Raw genomic sequence first — 17,568 nt, forward strand, 5'->3', positions numbered from 1 at the left:
CGATATCCCTTCGCGCCTACATTTTTCAAATTTGCCGCTTTGACCTTGGTGGCTGACAGTGTATTATGACGCCGTGGTACTTTCCACATGTCGTCACCGTAAAGACGGCCGTCTTTTGCGGCCGCTATATGACGGCCGCACAGATATGACGGCCGCTATATGACGGCACCGCTTTCGGAGGAATCCAAAGCTTTACTGAAACCGTTCGCATATGTTTGCATTTTTTAACTTGGACTCCGCACTGCACCCTCCGCTGGTTGCCCCGCTTCAGCGTCCATTCAGTTTGCACACTTAAGGTGCGTCCAGAATGCGCCGTGAGTGCACACTGCTTCAGATTGCGCAACTCATGCAATGCCCCCGCATAAAACACCCAATCTACAGCAGATTTCCATGCGTGCTTACTCGGAGTTCATTCGCCAGATCTGAACGCATCTTAAGCCGCATTATAAAAAAATATCTATTTTTTTTAAATAAAAATGCGTGTTCATTTCATAGTTCGACATTGTTTCTTGATAATTAACAACATCGCTAATTAGACACAATTAAATATCGTTTCCGATGAATCTGGGGGTTCTGAATTTCTGATATTTGCTATGAATTGTCTAACGTTCCAACTTTCTATGACTTACCTAGCGAACGAAATGAGAAGCTGATGTAACTCAGAGCAAGCAAATAAAAAAAGGGAATTAAAAGAACATAATAGTTTGCAATCTCTACTTTTCTTAAAATTGGCCATAAAGTGACGATGGGACAAGGTATCAGGAAACAAGTTGAATTCAGCCCTTAGGCTTATTTACTATCCTCACCTCACAGCGAAGCATAGGCAATTAGGTATTCAGATTTTAAACATCCGATAACAATATCATACCAAACTCAGCAGCACGTCGCGCGACGGAGGTGGGGTGTATTGGCATCATATTAAAATCTGAATACGTGCTTAATCCAACTTGCATGTTTATATAATCGTAATCGCAAATAAGTCATAATAAGCTCATAAGATCGGTTTCCGATTTCATAGATGTGAATACCAAAAAGATTAATGTATTGCGTAAAATGTGTAAGGTCAAAGAAAAAATCGTGCTCCCGACTATGACAGCTGAAGAAGATGGCTCTGATGGCTTTTTCCGTTCTGTCGTAACTGAATTGTCTAACATCAATTTATGCCAACTAGAGTTACCGCATAATATAACCGTACAGCGCTGTACTTCACACATCTCCTCACATAGTCCTCCACACATAGGTAGGTAGTCAAATGGATCTTTGGTCAAATAATAATTATAGCAGTCTTTAATTGCATAAAATCAAGTCGTTTTAAGGTAGGCAGCCGAATTGGCAATAAACGTATGTCGGACGTCTTGCACTTTCGTCATGTCCGTCGTCCGTGTGGCAATTCACATAGAAACTATGAACTGTGTACCGCGTACCGTTCCAGCTAGGCGCACGATTGAATTAATAATTTTAATGATCTTTCTTAATTATCTCTGGGGTAGAATAAATATGGTAACACTGTGTGGAAGGTGAAGTAAACCGGACATTCCTCTCTTTGACAGAGACGAGAAAGCTTACATTTGGATTACTTATTGTTAGCTGTCTAAAACGAGGTTGCAGGCATGTAAGCTAAACGCAATGTCTCGAGATTTTATGATATATAAAAAACAACGGGTTGCACTCCGGGAGTGCCGACAGAAGTGAAAACTCAATGACTAGTCCAAAATATCTGCAGCACTATGTATAATTGACCCATCCTCCTTTCTATTGAAAAACTTTAGTTCCGAAATTGCTGGCCAGTGAGCTTAAATTTGTAGCGTTAATTGTTTAAAATTCGAATAGAAATTGTAAAGTTACCTTGCAGACCTCGCATCTAAATATATTTGGTCATGATATTTTGAGTTTTATTCACCAGTACTAGAGTTCACTTTTATTAGCCATTTCATCAAGATGTAGCTTTATTGAATTATATTTGAGTGATATAAAATTAGAATGTAACTGTGAGATCCTCGTATTTCAGCCCGTACAAGATTAGAACCTTTTTCATGTAATGTCATTGAGTTTTTCTTTATTAATTTAAATGCCATCTAAATGAGTGGCCATCTAAACCATACGGTCACGTGATCACCTTACGCTGTCTCGAGTTTATCATTTTTTCCCCACCTCAAAAAGTGCCCAGCGCCGCTAAAGAAGTTTTCACTTCAAAAATGTTTATCTGACATAAGGAATACCTAGCTAGGTACTCGCAAAAAAGTGTTCATCTGAATCGAAATCGAAAAAAAATAACAAAAATGATGAGTATAGAGGTACTCATGACCTAGAATAGGATTTCATATGCCTAATTTGAATAGAGTTATAATAAAATTAATATATCAAGATAAGACCAGACAAACAGCCCGGTGCAAATGTAGTAAGATAATGGAGAGGGAAGATAAACATATCACAGAAGATATGAGCTTTACATTAAGTTTTTGTTCGTTATGTTACCTACAAGTTTTGGTAAAACCCGGCAAGTAGTTGATGTGTTGGTTGTACACAGAGCGGCGGCTACAGCACGGGGCGGTCGCAGTCGGCGGCGGCGGGCGCGCGGCCGGCGCGCGCGCGCAGCAAGTCGCCGCGGCGCTCGCTGTCCCCGCCAGCCGACCGCGACGGCTCGTGGCGCTACACAGGTGGCCCAGGTGTCCCAGGTGCCCACGCCTCACTCATACGCGGGCCCACCCCGCACGGAACACTACCGCCGGGACAACCGCGTCGCCGCCTCCGCTCATTATCACTTTACTACCACTTACTATCGACTTCCTCGCTCTGTTCCTCTTTATTTTTGTTTTCACGCATCTTCCACTGCCCTCGTCCCGTTCTTGACTACGAGCACGCTAACTGTAACTATTTTTTTTAGACTGCATTGTGCACGCGGGATTACGATAATAATCGTGTGCACATCGCACCGATGTAACGAACCTTCATCATGATCTCTTGCATGATCTATTACTGCTAACTACTAAAGTGATTAGTGAAAGAGTGGTCACGGCTGAGCCGGGGCGGCCGAGTGCTGACGGAGCTTGTGTTGCAGTGTGCGAGGAGCGCGAGGCGACGCGCCTCCCCACTCACGCGTACGCGCCGCGGTTCCAGTCGCGCTCCGCCACCGCCACGCCCACCACCAGCCCCAAGAAACGACAGCTGCCTCAAATACCCCACCAGGTATAAATAATTCAACAGCTTTGTTCAACCATGCTCTGATATTTTTGTGTTCCTTAGTTCTACATTCTAACAAACAAGTATTCAAGCCTTTGAAAAAAAATGGTTTTATACCATCCGTAGAAATAAACAAAACCGTTTTTTTATTTAAAGTAAGGGAAATTTATTTTCTGCCAAGCAACCCGCTCGTGTTCCGACCCAGTATGCGATCTTTTATTTGTAATATAAAAATGTGAGATAAGAAAAAATAAAAAGGTGGCAAAGCGAATTTATGAACACTATTCTTTTTTGAAATACCTGCCGGCTTAGATTAAGTTTACGAAGGGCCCCATGCAAATATACCCGCTTATAATATTAGACTCTCGATTTTTGAAAAAACATGGGGAAAATGTAACCAACTTTAATGCCAAATTTATGTATTCGTAATACATGGTGTTTCAGAAAAGTCATACGTATATAATACAAAAGTGTATCATAGATAAGATTTTTAGCAAATTACTTGTAGGCGTTTAAGCCTACAAGTAATATGCTAAAAATGTAAGGAGAATCCAGATTTGCCTCATTTGTCTCAAAGCTAGCGTAACAATAACTTTCAGTAGATTTTATTAGTTAAATATTCTTCTCCACGACCTGAGTTTGAGTGTGAAAGTTAACCAAGCCTCGGCCTACCAAACACCACGCCATGCAATGCAGTACTTTTCTGTTCTTCGTAATATATAGCTACCTTAAATTTCTAGATAATATAAAAAATATGCGGTAAGGAATGTTTTGTTTTTGTGCAGAGTGCACAACGAGCGGTCCGCGCGCAGGTGTCGGCGGACCTAGAGGAACGTAAGTGGATCGCCCCGCACCACATTGGCGCCACACTCACCTACCGAAGCACGCCACAAGGTCAATAACACGAAAATGCCCTGCCCATGGACACCACTAAAATGTGGTTGTTCATATCTATGGAATAACAAATTTTAATGTCTAAATACGAATTCTAAATGTACATTCTCAGCGAAATTCAGTACTTTCTTTTTGCCTTAAGCGATCGACGCAAATTGGTTAAGTTAAGAGCATAATAAAATAAGACCTTAATATCATTTGACCTACAGTAATTATCACGTAGCTGATGTAGCCCTTAGAATTCATCATTTATTTAAAATTTCTAAGTAATAATGAAACCTAAATTTAGCCCTAGTATTTGCCTTCATCACCTTTAGTTGCTTATTGTAAATGGTCTGTAGTAAACTACATGTAGCAAGTCATTTAGTTTTGCACAGATATTGTTTCCTTTTTCTATAGGTATGTATGTAACTGTGCATTAGGGGTCATCAAACGGAGTCTTTTTCAGCGAAATATTCTGCTCTGTTAGAAGAGTTTTCTGGAGATTCCTTTGACGGTTTTTCGATAATTTGGGGTCCCTTCCGTGGAATTGTTTTCTAATGTTGATATTTATAATGTGATTTAGTTATATGATCAATTAATCACTGCCCCTGCGAACGTGATATTCGTTGCAGTCTTTTTGGTAATGACGCCACACCCATTAAAGCTGTTCCTTTGAAACTCGATTCGGATTATGTCCAATTTGGTCCTTCTCACCCTCTTCATCTTTGTCAAGCAAAGTTTCGTTTCATTTCTGGATAAACTATAAACCTTTACGTTTGATATCGAGCACTTGATACTGACACCGATCGTCATTTTAGCATTCAATTGCCCTTTTTTCATTTTAATTAGGTATTCCCTGCTAATATACAGTTATTCTCGTGCAGAACGGGGCTTAGATGTTTGAAATTACCAAACAAGAGTAGATCATGCCGGGCTGGGACTTCCGGTTCGAGCCCCATCTTGATAGTCACGCCTCATGACTACCTAATTCCTTTATTTTTTGCTCATTATCATTGTTTAAAGTGCAATATCGATAGCTTTTTATACAGTAAACTAATGTAGTAGTGCAGTGAATGGAGAATTAATCTTGAAACGCGTTTAACCACCAATTTGGAGTCAACGGCCGGTAGTCCACGTGGTACTTGTAAAGAATGGCTATCGCTTTACAAGAGCTAAAATCACCGTATTACACTAACTGTTTAATACCTTGATGCCGACTTGATACTGGCGAAATAGTCCTAATGGACTGAAGCCATAATTTTGCAAAGCCATAAAAATGAATAACAAATAACATTTTACTTGACGTTGGCCACGGGCAACACCGCCCTCAAGTCCATAACAAGAAAACAAAATGCCGGGCTGTCTTTTATAATATAAATAAACTCGTGCGACCTTCCAGAGTTTTATATTTATATACTTATATTACAAATTACAAGTGATCTTAAATCATTCACTTCCAATACGCACCTGTGCCGGTTTGAGATTAGTTTGTAGAACCTCAGATGATTCGTTCTCATTATACAGGGCGCCAAAATAATATTGCCATACATTTCAATAATGATTTGTAATTTCAGTGTTTATTATAGTCGTTTGTAACTTTTGGCTTAAAACCTTGAAAAGATCCCTTTATGCTTATCGGCATTTTGTCATACCTACTATAAAGGAGGTTTTCTCGTTCTTGGTATATTCTTTTACTTCGTAATAATCCAACGAACGGTCACTTAGGTTATTTTTGTATTTAGCCACCTTTTTCACTCCTACAAAAGGTGTTCCTCCCATGTGCTTTCAAGATACCCCAATCTAATACCTTTAAACGAGCAATTCTTGTTTATTTATATATATATTTCGGGGATCTCTGAAACGGCTCTAACGATTTCGATGAAATTTGCTATATGGGGGTTTTCGGGGGCGAAAAATCGATCTAGCTAGGTCTTATCTCTGGGAAAACGCGCATTTTCGAGTTTTTATATGTTTTCCGAGCGAAGCTCGGTCACCCAGATATTAATATTTAATTAGTGTTTCGATTTCTCAAGCCTTCCTTCAAATAATTCAGATACGACTGCACCACTTAATTCTTGCAGTTATAATCTATTCTATGTGGCGTGGTCTCCAGATTTGTAAGTAATGAGTTGCTCAGCTCAGCTATGTTTAAACTAGCACATTGTTAGGATGGTTCTCTAAACTACAGCCGGGGATCAGATTCGGGCAGCGAAGCCGTCCAATCTGGCCCGTAGAAACAAGTGAAGGCCACGCCCGCACTATAAAAACCCAAGTTTTTGTCCGCGTGTACTTTATCTAAAGTGTAGAGTCGAAAATATTGGAGAGCCCCAGGATAGATAAACAGCTTCTAGTAGCCGAACTAGGGCCATATCCACCGTGCTGTTCTAGGTAACCTGTGTTTGGGTCTCCTCACATGTCCGTTTAGGACTGGTTTGTGGATTGTTTGTTCTTGAGAGAGAATTTCTTTCATCTTGGCTACGACATTGCCCCAGATCGATCTGCCGCCCAGATGCACATTTGCACACCTTGGTTCTGGGGGTCTGCTGACGGAGTTGACCATCTCGCACTTGCTTCTTTATGGATCTTTTTTATTTCCCTCCTTCCCTACATATAGGTACGAGATGCGTTCTCTTCTCGTTCACGTTCTCTCGCGGGTCGATTGAGGCTATCCCGAAATGCACGGATGTCATATACGTGTTTAAGATAATCTAAGATTCTATTTATTTATTGACATCCATTGAGCGTGTGACGTTAATTAGTACGAGAGTTGATGTATTGTTAGGTTGGGAGCGGCACTACGCGGGGTTGTCAGACTCCGAGCTGGCGGCGCGCGGTGGCGGCTGGCCGCGGCGCCGGCTGTCGCCCGACGCCGCCGCCGCCGATTCCGACCTCGAGTCCGTTGGCTCCGTCACCTCCAGCGCCTTCAGCACGCAGTCTGAGCGACCACGACCTACGCGCATGCTCAGGTACTAAATAATAATTTATATACCGTAATATATATTAATTATCTTCTTGAAATTGAAAACGAGCCCAGCATTTACTGATTCAACAACTTTACTGCAGGAAACGCATCCTTCCTGTACATAGTACATCATCCTCTTGTGATAGTGCTACCCTCATCCCTAGCCTCTATCGCCAATGCGAACTTCCTGATCGATTGTTGCCTTACGTGTTCATGTCGAACGGGTTGCGCCGCCGAGCTCGCTTGCGCCCCGAACCCGGCCACAGCGGGCCGCCCGCGGGCCACCGTGCGCGAACTACCCGACGCCTCAGACGGCTTCTGGCTCGCAGCGGCTCGACTGGTTCATCCTCTAAAGAATATTCACACCGTCATTCATACGAAAGGAGTCAAAGTTGCCCTGAATATTACAATCACGCCCACGCTTACAACATGAGCGAACGATATAGCGGATATGCTTATCAAATGGACTTCCGAACTCCTCGACAGATACATAATATAAAACACTTACCAATTTATAAAGAACAACGAAGTTTCTCTACAAATCAAAATCATCCTGATTTCCCTAGCAACCCATTTCTCCAAACTGTAACATCTAGAAGAAAACTACAACCAAAATTCGAAAACTCATTTTGGGATTATCGACGTGCAGCAACTATTGATAGCTATCCGCTCAGATCTAAAGAACCCGTTAGAAGAAAACTGCCTAGTGTCGTAAGTTTCATTAGATCAGAAAGTACTATAGCGACACAGGTGTCTGTAAATGATCTCATCGCCTTAAACAAATGTAATACACCTAATTTAAGCATAAATAATAACTGTAGCGTAGATTCACACCACCATGAACGAAAGGCATCCAATTTCATATTGAATCAAAGATTGAGTAACGACCTAACACAAAGCTGTGAGAATTGTTCCCGGTACCATGGGTATGACAGTGACGACAGCACAGCAGAAACAACTATTCACGTAAGCATAGATAAACAAAACAGTTTGGAAAACGCTGATTCTGCCCAAATAAAATCCGCGCGTGACTCTCCGGGTGAACCGTCTGAGTCAGATTTCGCATCTAACGGTAAAAAAGAGGTATCTCATTTAAACAATGAAAACGAAAACAAATCTGTTGATCAGAGCCGTTCTTTAGATTTGGCAAATAGTGAACAAAAAGATGACGGTAGTTACAAATCAAATAATTTTAAAATATCTCAAAGGCGTCATTCCGATTCGCTGGTCGTAAGTAAAAGTCATTTAGACTCCATCAAAAATCATGATGTCACAACCCCGGAAAATGTAATAAATATATTTAAGAAGATGAGCATAACTTCTAAAGACACCGAGGCACTTAAAGCGGTTGCCGCAAAATATTCCAGTAAACATAAGGAGAATAAATCAAACGGCATGAACACAAAAGGCTCTGTTAGTATTAACGACAACCCCACCGTCCAAGAATTTCGCTCACTAAACACCATCACTCCTCCACCAGACTTAGAGTTATCGTGCAGAGAACCGTTAACGTCTATAATTAAAAAGGCTCGCATCCGTTCGTATTCTTTAGCATCAACAAATCATCTAGACCAAGAATTTAGTATGATGGCTAATTCTATGTGTATTGCTCTCTCTCCTACAAACCTCGGCCCGCCCCGCCGCGCGCTTGCTCCCGTCGCCCCACATCTGCCATCCGACGACACCCATCAAACCACTGCCGACTCGCCGCTACGCCCGGATGTCGAACCCGTGCTCAACGCACCCTCCGCGCATCCTGAATTTCAAACTATACAATCATTGGCACCACCTGCATCTCGACTCGCTGCTAATCAACACAAAACATCATCTATAAAATCTGTAAAAAATCAACGCGGTAAATCTTCATCGCGGCGGGGGTCCAAACGCAGTAATGACTACGGAGGGCGCGAGAACGGGCGCAGCGGCACCCAGACACAGCCGCTGGAGAGAAGAGAGTCGCGCAGAGGCCAATTCACGCGAAGCCTCAGCAACGCAGACGTACCGCCGGATGAAAAAGCAGGTACGTATATATCAGTGTCGAGTTCCGGGACTTCGCCTGGATTTTGGGATATTTCTCTATAATTCTCTTATACACACTATGTACGATAAGAACGTGACCGGTAAAACTTGTATTGCGATATTTTAAACCATTTTCATTCAAACGCTTTCTGATTGTATCTAGAGAATCTTCAAACTTTTTTCTTTAGTTTTCTTGCCCAGAAGGCCCAGAACGCAATGATAGAAGTGAATTTTTTGAAAACATCTGCAAGACCTGTTTTAAATCCTATGTGGAGGAGGTCTTTTTAATTTTTTCCCGTGTGCTGGTAAATCGTAAACATTTTTAAACTCCATATAATGCTTCACGCACTTAATTACAAACGCCTTCGATTTATTTATATGCAATCAGCTTGGTTTCGTGACATTTTGGGCCCTTTCGGATACGTACAGAAGAAGTACTATGAGGTAGTGACCTCATAATAGTCATAATAACGTGAATCGTAAGCGACATTCTTTTTTTATTGAAGTTTAGGTGGGAAACTGTCATAAGATTTTTATTATTTTTTACGAAGCATTGTAGGCAAAAAAACATTCTATTCGGCTAGTACTTTTTTTCTGTGTCACATCCTTAAAATATACATGTACACTGGTCACGCTCTTGTCATACACACTGTATACACGTATTTAGGATCGCAATGATTGATTTTACTTATCTCTGACTATCGAGATAGGCAATGTAAGCTCTAAATTCAACTGCATGGTCTGCATGTGGCAGAAATTGCACTCCAAATGTAGTAGGTGAAGACTGGGTATGACTCTCTGACTTATTGTTAGCCTACACATCGCCGTGACGTCAATAATAGATAAAAGTTTAGCTAACCGTCATCTATCTTAGTAGGTTTTTAACGAGTTGTGCGAACAACTTAACTCCTATGTTTTAACTTTTTACAAAATAAAACTAGTAAGTAACAGAAATACAATTCAGTTTAAACTAACTAGGTAGATACACCTACATAAAATAATTAATGTATACCTTTAAAAAGAAAATTACCCTTGCTGCTAAGTTGCTAACAGGTATAACATAAATATATCACAAATTTGGATTGACAACCCAAGGGGCAGGCGAAATTCAGCGACAAAATGCTCGCAACTATCACCTTAATACATTTTATTAAATTGCGATATCATTTCTATCTATACATGAATTAGATATGGAATAATAACATCATAGGTGCAGCATCATGCAGATCACAAACAAAGAGTTTACATTTTCTTCTTCTGTAACACTGTTTAAAACTAAATAAGGTATTACGCGGGTAAAAAAAACACGTGTTGACAGTCCAACGGAAACGAGTTACTGATCTGCAACAGTGTGAAGTTTAGCCACAGTTCATCTGAGAATATTGCCATGCATAAAATACTTTCGTTTATAGTTTTCTGTCCTCAAAATAAGGCTAGTTCTTAGATTTTTATAAAATTAACAAGGCGAAGATAGGTAGCGCAGGCGAATATCCGGAACTTGACGGATATATATTATTTGCATAACGATTAAAATACTCAGAGTGTTATACGTTTTAAGATTTCCACTATAACGTAAAACTTTGCGAAGACGGCAGCCTGAGCGACACGGCGCTGGGCGGCGCCAGCGAGATGGAGCCCAGTAGTGACGACGTGCTGTTGAAAGCGGAACCCCGAGACTACTTCGGTCCCGGCATGGGCAAGAAGAGCAACTCCACTTCGCAGCTGTCCGCCACAGGTGAACCCTACTACTCGCTTACACCCACCGCACGTGCTAATCCGTCGCGTCACACATGCTGGCCTTTCTGCATTCGTTTCGGAACATTCACAGCTAATTACATTATTAATGCGCAAAGGCTAACGTGTTAATGTAACTATAATGACTGAAGTGTGTAATGCAATGATCGGCAGGACGAAAACGGAGGTTAGGGTTCGGTAAACGTGGAAAAAATTCATTCACGGTACAACGCAGTGAAGAAGTGGTGCCAGGAGAGATGCGAGGAGGCGCTGTGGGTGTGTCGCGGGCCTCCTCCGCCTCCAGCGAGAACGACGAGGACAGGTTGGCGGCCGTCGAGCGGCGACATTGACACAATAGTGCGGTCCCGGGCGGCTTGTTGATGCGACTGACTGATCCACCACTATCACCACTTACCTCTTAAAGCGAATTACTTATTACTACCGAAATCTCGACTAGGTCTTCAGAAAACACAGCATGCCAAAACAGTTAACAGAGACCGTAGTTTAATGTGCGGTGTTGCTTTTTTGTATATACTTCAACCAGCCAACTATGTTTAGAGCTTTCACTGGTCAGCTATTTATTAGTTTAAAGCGAGCTAATAAAAATCACTAACTGGACAACGTCATATTAGTAGGTACTCCTAAAAAATATAATAATATAGGTAGTTCACACCGTTGTATAGAAATTAAATTACAAACATTATGGATATAAATAATTAATCATACAAATCAATTTATCCATATTAAGTATCGCCCCATAAAATATTAAAACGAGTACATATAATTTTGATACATTATTAAAATTTCAACTGTCTACCCTGGTGACAGACAGACGGACAGCGGAGTCTTAGTAATAGGCTCCCGTTTTTACCCTTTGGGGACGGGACCCTAAAAAATCGACTCGTGGGTGGTACGGAAACCGTGATGCAGGGATCCTTGTTATAACACGTTTCAGTCTACATTAAAACAATCAAATATAAAGTTTACGTAATTGGAACAAAGCCACTTCTTATATCTAGGTACCACAACACACACTTAAGTAGTGCATATATGAATTCATTCTATGATATACATTTCGTACAGCCACCATCAAATAACCAGATATTATCACAGATCATGTGCAATGGTCATAAGTAAAAGATTCACTACCATTGTGTGTGCTACGTATTTTCTTAGAATGATTAGGAAATGGGGCCGTTAAACAAATGTGTGTACCTACAATGTTGTGGGTATGGGTACTGAATGTGTTGTGACGTTGTGTTGTGCCGGTGGCGGCGGCGTGGGCGGCGCGGTGCCGCGGCCGCACGCCCGCGACGCCTGCGACCCCCCGCCCGCTAACGTCGCGCTTGTCCGCGTAGAAGGCGGCGCGCGGCGCAAGCGTACCCAGCCCACCACCACCACCTTCCAGCGCTCGCACGAGGTGTACGCCGCCAGCCTCGCCTCCATATCTAGCTCGGAGGGATCCTCGTAAGTCGCTCGCTGTCCACTCCGACCCAAGCCGCCATGCGCTGATTACCCGCCGAACTCGACTCTTCTATGTGCGCATTGATGTTGCTCGCGTCTTCTTCTCTAACCCTCTCTGTTATGCATCTCGTCTTGTAAGCGCATGAACTGGGACTGTGTTGGTGTTTCTCACTTCATTCTTTTTGTTCACGTTCAGCACGCATCAGTCTTCTCTCGCTTAGGGCAACGCACACTTTCGATAATGCGATACTTACGTTTGAACTTTTATTAGTTATTAATCCCTCCTGTCACAAGCTTCGTGGCACAGTTTCCGAGTCGATAGCGAGACAGAAATCTGTCTACTGGGGTCAGGAAATCCTTCCTACCTTTAAGTTGCACGAGTGTCGTTGGAATTTAAATGTTGCCTGATCTGAACGCCTATGATGTTTGCACTAATTTATTATTTCAGATTATTTGAGAAATTTTATATTTATGTCTGATCAATGTACATTCACCGCCACTCACACCACACACCTATTACCTACTTGATTTCCATGCATGTTTCACTATGATTGATATATACATTTCATAAATCATTGATAAGAGAATTAAGGAATACGTTTTGGGCGCTGTTGTAGTGTCAATCCGCTGAACTTCTCAGAATTATGGCAAATGGCTGGTTTCATAGTCTCCACTTTAATTTTCGGATGTTCTATACTAGTTAGTAATAATTTAATACCACTCTTAAAGTATCTAAGTAAAATCCAGTACCAGTATTTAAAAGTAGGTAGGCCCCTTATAAAAATATATAGTTATAAACATTTAGTAATTTAAATAATTTTATCTTTGTCTTTAGTAATATAATGTTAGAGCCTTTATTTGGAGTAACGCACAATCAAGGCGTTTTGTATTGTTTACGATGCTTTAGTTACTGTCTAGCACTTGCTCCGTTTTTCCTCGTAAGTAGATTCCTTCAATTTTCTACCGTACTTTCCACATAGGAAGAACCTTGACTTTTACCACTCGATGCATCTCAAAGACTACCGCCCTCTTCTTCACTATTGTATCAATGTTGTCATTGTATGTTGTAATTTTTTTATGATTATTCTGATCCTGTGGTAGTTTCGAAAATCGAGGACTGGTGGACAAAACAAGGCTTTGGTATTACATTTACCCGAGTGGTAACTCACTATCAAACTATTAAGTCGTATTTTTAATTAGCTGTAAACTGTTTGTTATAAATTATTTTTGTTAAATTATTTAATTTAAACGCGTTACCCACTAATAAAAGTAATCAATATGAAAACGACAAGTAGAGATATACAGTAATAACAGTATTGCACTTAATCGGTACTCACAGCAGTGATCACATCAATTAAGTATGTGCTCGTTTCAATAAGTCAGTTTACGCAAGCTAATTCGAAATTGACTGTGACTGAGTAAACCTGAAATCTTAACCATTGAGCCTCGGTTTTCGATTTGTTATGCATTGGTAAACTAATAACACCTACGAAAGTACGAGTATTACGAGTAATGCCACAGATAAGGTTAAAAGCATGAAGTTCGTTGGTAGTCAGAAAGACACACTGCTTGTTCCCAATCAGGGCCATAGAGAAATATAGTAAGACAAGAGTGCTCACTCCATACATCAGTTTTGGTACCAAAAAGACTATTATTTTCAGTGTCGACATCTAGCATCGAGTAGCGGAATTATCAGTACTGCTACTTGACAATAGATGTAGCACCGACCGGAAAGTCTTATGTTGTTGTGCATAGCATAAGACAATTATTTATTAGGGTCTTACAGGACCTTGCGTCTCGAAAGCTGACTAAGCAGGTCATTATAACAATATAAGAAAACCAATGCATAGCAAATTTTATATAATGAATAACTTACACATGTCTAACGTCTATATAATTTCTTGATACTGTACTCAAAACCTAAGCACTAACAATTCACTAAACCTACAGATCAATCGTAACGTACACTGTCATCAGAATAGTATCTGAATCATGTTATTTATTTATCGAGCGTCTCGCCTGCGCCAATACATGTACGGACCAGTACGAGCGATATGCACGATAACTGAACGACATCATTTACATGTCATCCTGATATCAGTGAACGTTCGAATTGGCCTGATAATAATTAAAGGCGAACCGATAGCTTTGATAGGTGTAGGCATGTGTTTAAAACACATGCCTATCGAATTGGTTGAGCAACCAAGTAACAAAACTCTAAAACAATTTAACCATTCCTTTCACTGAAGAACCGATGTCGAAGCAAAGCTCTACAGATGCACCGATCGTTCGCTACGTGGCGGTAAGACATGGTACATGCTACAGCGTAGCCCTCGTAGCGAGCATGTAATGGGGCGTGCGTACGCGATGTGTTCACCCCACACCGGAACCTTGAGCTTGAGCAGTTTTGATATTGATATGATATGACCTCGCACCAGTAAGTGGCAGTAGTCGTATTATAACATAATCAAAACTACAACAAATTATAAAATCTCAATACCGTGCCGTGCGATCTTGCCGATTTTTGTGGCCAGTCTTGTTCGAAAGGTTATTCAAACAACATAATTTACCACGCAGTAAAAGACTGATTTAGATGTTCGAGGGTGCATGCCAGACAGTATGTGGCACCAGTGTTTACATGAAACCAGGCACACTTCCTGCGAAATTGAAACGATAGGTTTTGTTACTTAAGTTAAAAATGTTAAAATTGGTCTTCTTATAGCTTTGTTATCGCTTCGCCCTTCATTTTAATATTAAATTGTCTATTATTCCAAAATCCTATGCATGCAAGATATATGTTAGTGGATAGGTGTAAACCTAAATAACGTATTTATAGTATTTTGCGTATTTCCCCGCTACAAGTGTACCTATTTGCTACCTCTGAGAGTAAAACACGTAAGTAAACCGAAAATAGATATTATCGAATATACGATTTGGCAGATGGTCACCCGGCATGCGTGGGTCGGGCTCGTCGGATGGCGGTGGCCTGTCGGACTTCATCGACGGCCTAGGTCCCGGACAACTAGTTGGACGCCAGTTGCTAGGGGCGCCTACGTTGGGCGATGTCCAACTTTCCATGTGCTACCAAAAAGGCTTCCTTGAGGTACGGTTCCCGTCCGTTATGTTATGACATATTTATATGGAATGGAAATTACTACATAAGGCTGTTTCCACAAAAATCTCTGAATATTCTGATAAATCGTCCGTTTTAACCCTTTGCTGCCAAAGACGCCAACAGACGCGCACGGTTACACAATTACTAAATAATATTCCTATGTATTCAGGTGGAGGTAATTCGCGCTCGTGGTCTTCAGGCCCGGCAGGGCTGCCGCACTCTTCCAGCGCCTTACGTGAAGGTATACCTCGTCAGCGGCAAGCGCTGCGTTGCTAAAGCGAAGACCAGCACCGCCCGGAGGACCCTCGATCCCCTCTACCAGCAGACGCTCACGTTTCGGGAAAATTTTAAAGGATGTGTATTGCAAGTGAGTGTATTAGTAAACTCCTAGATATATTATGCTAGATTGATGAACGTTTAGTGTCAATGGCGACAAATCACGTTGAACGTCAAAAGCCGTGTCTACCATTTAATACCTACAAGTTGCGATACAAACGGCGTTCGTTCTAGGTGACCGTGTGGGGCGACTACGGCCGCATTGAAGGAAAGAAGGTGTTCATGGGCGTGGCGCAGATTATGTTAGACGACCTCAACCTTTCCAATATTGTTATAGGATGGTACAAGCTCTTCGGGACTGTATCTTTGGTGAGTACCGCACTACTTGACAGCGCGTTCAGTGCTCGCATGTTTTCCTACATTTGCTCAGTGCCGTAAACGTATACAACATGGTAGGCATGGTAGCAACATAACAACTAACAGAACTATACCAGTGGGGGGAAACTAGAGCGTTCGGGCGTTCTCAGCTCCAATCGGCTCAGCTTTGCTACGGGCAATTACTAGGGTTGGCAAAACTTAACGTTCCTTTGCGTGCACAACCTCAGATAAAATAATTACATGAATTTTAAAAAACCTTAATAGCCGAAAGGGATTGTTCCATACATTAGAAAAGGACAACATGATTTATCCCTGAATCGCTGTCAAACTTCAGTTTTGTAGTTATAGTTTGTCAAAGGACTGTCTCATTTCAAACATAGACAGAGATAATCATACTATCTTTGTCTTACACTAGTACTAGCACCCAAAAACAAAGGATGACTAAGTTTTTTTGGTTCTTATTTACTGACAAATTGGTTTGACCAACTATAGGTACCTATATGTATATAGTTTATTGTTTACCGAGCTACGACCTATTAATGTATTTTTATTTGTTTCAGTAACGGAGGGTTACCACCACCTTTAAGACGTTTGAACAACCTATATCATCAGAATAAAAATTAAATTGTCCAAATAATAAATTTAGTGATACTGCTTTAATATCATGATAAAACGCAAAATATCTTGAATATAGGAAATTTTCTATAAAACGAAAGTTACAATTATTTATATTATCATTTTTCTTGTGAAATGCCTACCGGAGTTTTGAATAGATAGCATTTTATAGCAATGAAACAAATGTATAGTGTACTCAATAATATGTAATTAAGTATTAAAATAAAAGCCAAATTGCAAGTCGGAGTTTGCTTTTTTCCAATGTCTTTCCTTTCTATAATGTGTTGAATGCCAAGTAGCACTATGATTAGTTAGATTGAACGTCATATCGGACACAAAGAAATGAAGAATCGTAAGTATTGTAGTTAGAAAAAAACAGTTGATTTATTCGTGTGTGAGAGCTCCATCATCGAAGGAGTGGTACTACTAATTGACTGTGACCATTGTTACGTACGCTTTTATACCATGGATTACACGACACGGCGACTACGGAACCCTAAAAATGGGCGGGTGGTTCTTAGTTGCCTGTCCGTCACAATAGTTAGGCTTAAAAAGAGATTTGTAGATATTAAATTATGAAATAACCAGGAAGGTAATAATCCCCCTTCCTTAAAAAGGAAAGGAAAAACACCCCTTCCTTACGCGTAATAAATTGTAAATAAAACAGGGTTTGTGTTCAATGTTCCACTTCAAGTGATTTATTTCATGAATATTATGATTGTAAACAGTTAACCTTCGAAGTTGCCTTTGTAGCCATTAACGAGGCCTATAAAATTGCATAATTTGAAAGTCATATCTGGATACATATTTATCTACAACTAGCGACACGCCCCGGCTTCGCACGGGTTAACAAATTATACATAAACCTTCCTCTTCTCTATCTATTAAAAAAAAAACGCATCAAAATCCGTTGCGTAGTTTTAAAGATCTAAGTATACAGACAGACAGA

The 17,568-nt window shown here is 40.8% G+C and overlaps 1 protein-coding gene across 7 annotated transcripts in view; it reads left to right on the forward strand.

Moving 5' to 3' along the window:
* LOC134661872 (regulating synaptic membrane exocytosis protein 2) overlaps positions 1–16,859 on the forward strand; it is a 37,635-nt gene extending 20,776 nt beyond the window's left edge. Inside the window, exons 12-22 of one of the 7 annotated variants that reach the window (XM_063518096.1) lie at positions 2,528–2,657; positions 3,059–3,186; positions 3,966–4,074; positions 6,839–7,022; positions 8,908–9,038; positions 10,626–10,772; positions 10,946–11,093; positions 15,176–15,338; positions 15,520–15,717; positions 15,861–15,995; positions 16,565–16,859. In XM_063518096.1, coding sequence (XP_063374166.1) covers positions 2,528–2,657; positions 3,059–3,186; positions 3,966–4,074; positions 6,839–7,022; positions 8,908–9,038; positions 10,626–10,772; positions 10,946–11,093; positions 15,176–15,338; positions 15,520–15,717; positions 15,861–15,995; positions 16,565–16,567 — 1,476 coding nt within the window. In that variant the 3' untranslated portion in view covers positions 16,568–16,859. Of the gene's footprint in view, positions 1–2,527; positions 2,676–3,058; positions 3,187–3,965; positions 4,075–6,838; positions 7,023–7,119; positions 9,039–10,595; positions 10,773–10,945; positions 11,094–12,129; positions 12,239–15,175; positions 15,339–15,519; positions 15,718–15,860; positions 15,996–16,564 lie in introns of all 7 variants that reach the window. The other 6 variants (XM_063518094.1, XM_063518095.1, XM_063518092.1 and 3 more) reach the window with 6 other exon arrangements.
* Positions 16,860–17,568: the final 709 nt, after the last annotated feature.

This window comes from Cydia amplana, chromosome Z (assembly GCF_948474715.1).
Source record: "Cydia amplana chromosome Z, ilCydAmpl1.1, whole genome shotgun sequence".
Lineage (NCBI taxonomy): Eukaryota > Metazoa > Arthropoda > Insecta > Lepidoptera > Tortricidae > Cydia > Cydia amplana.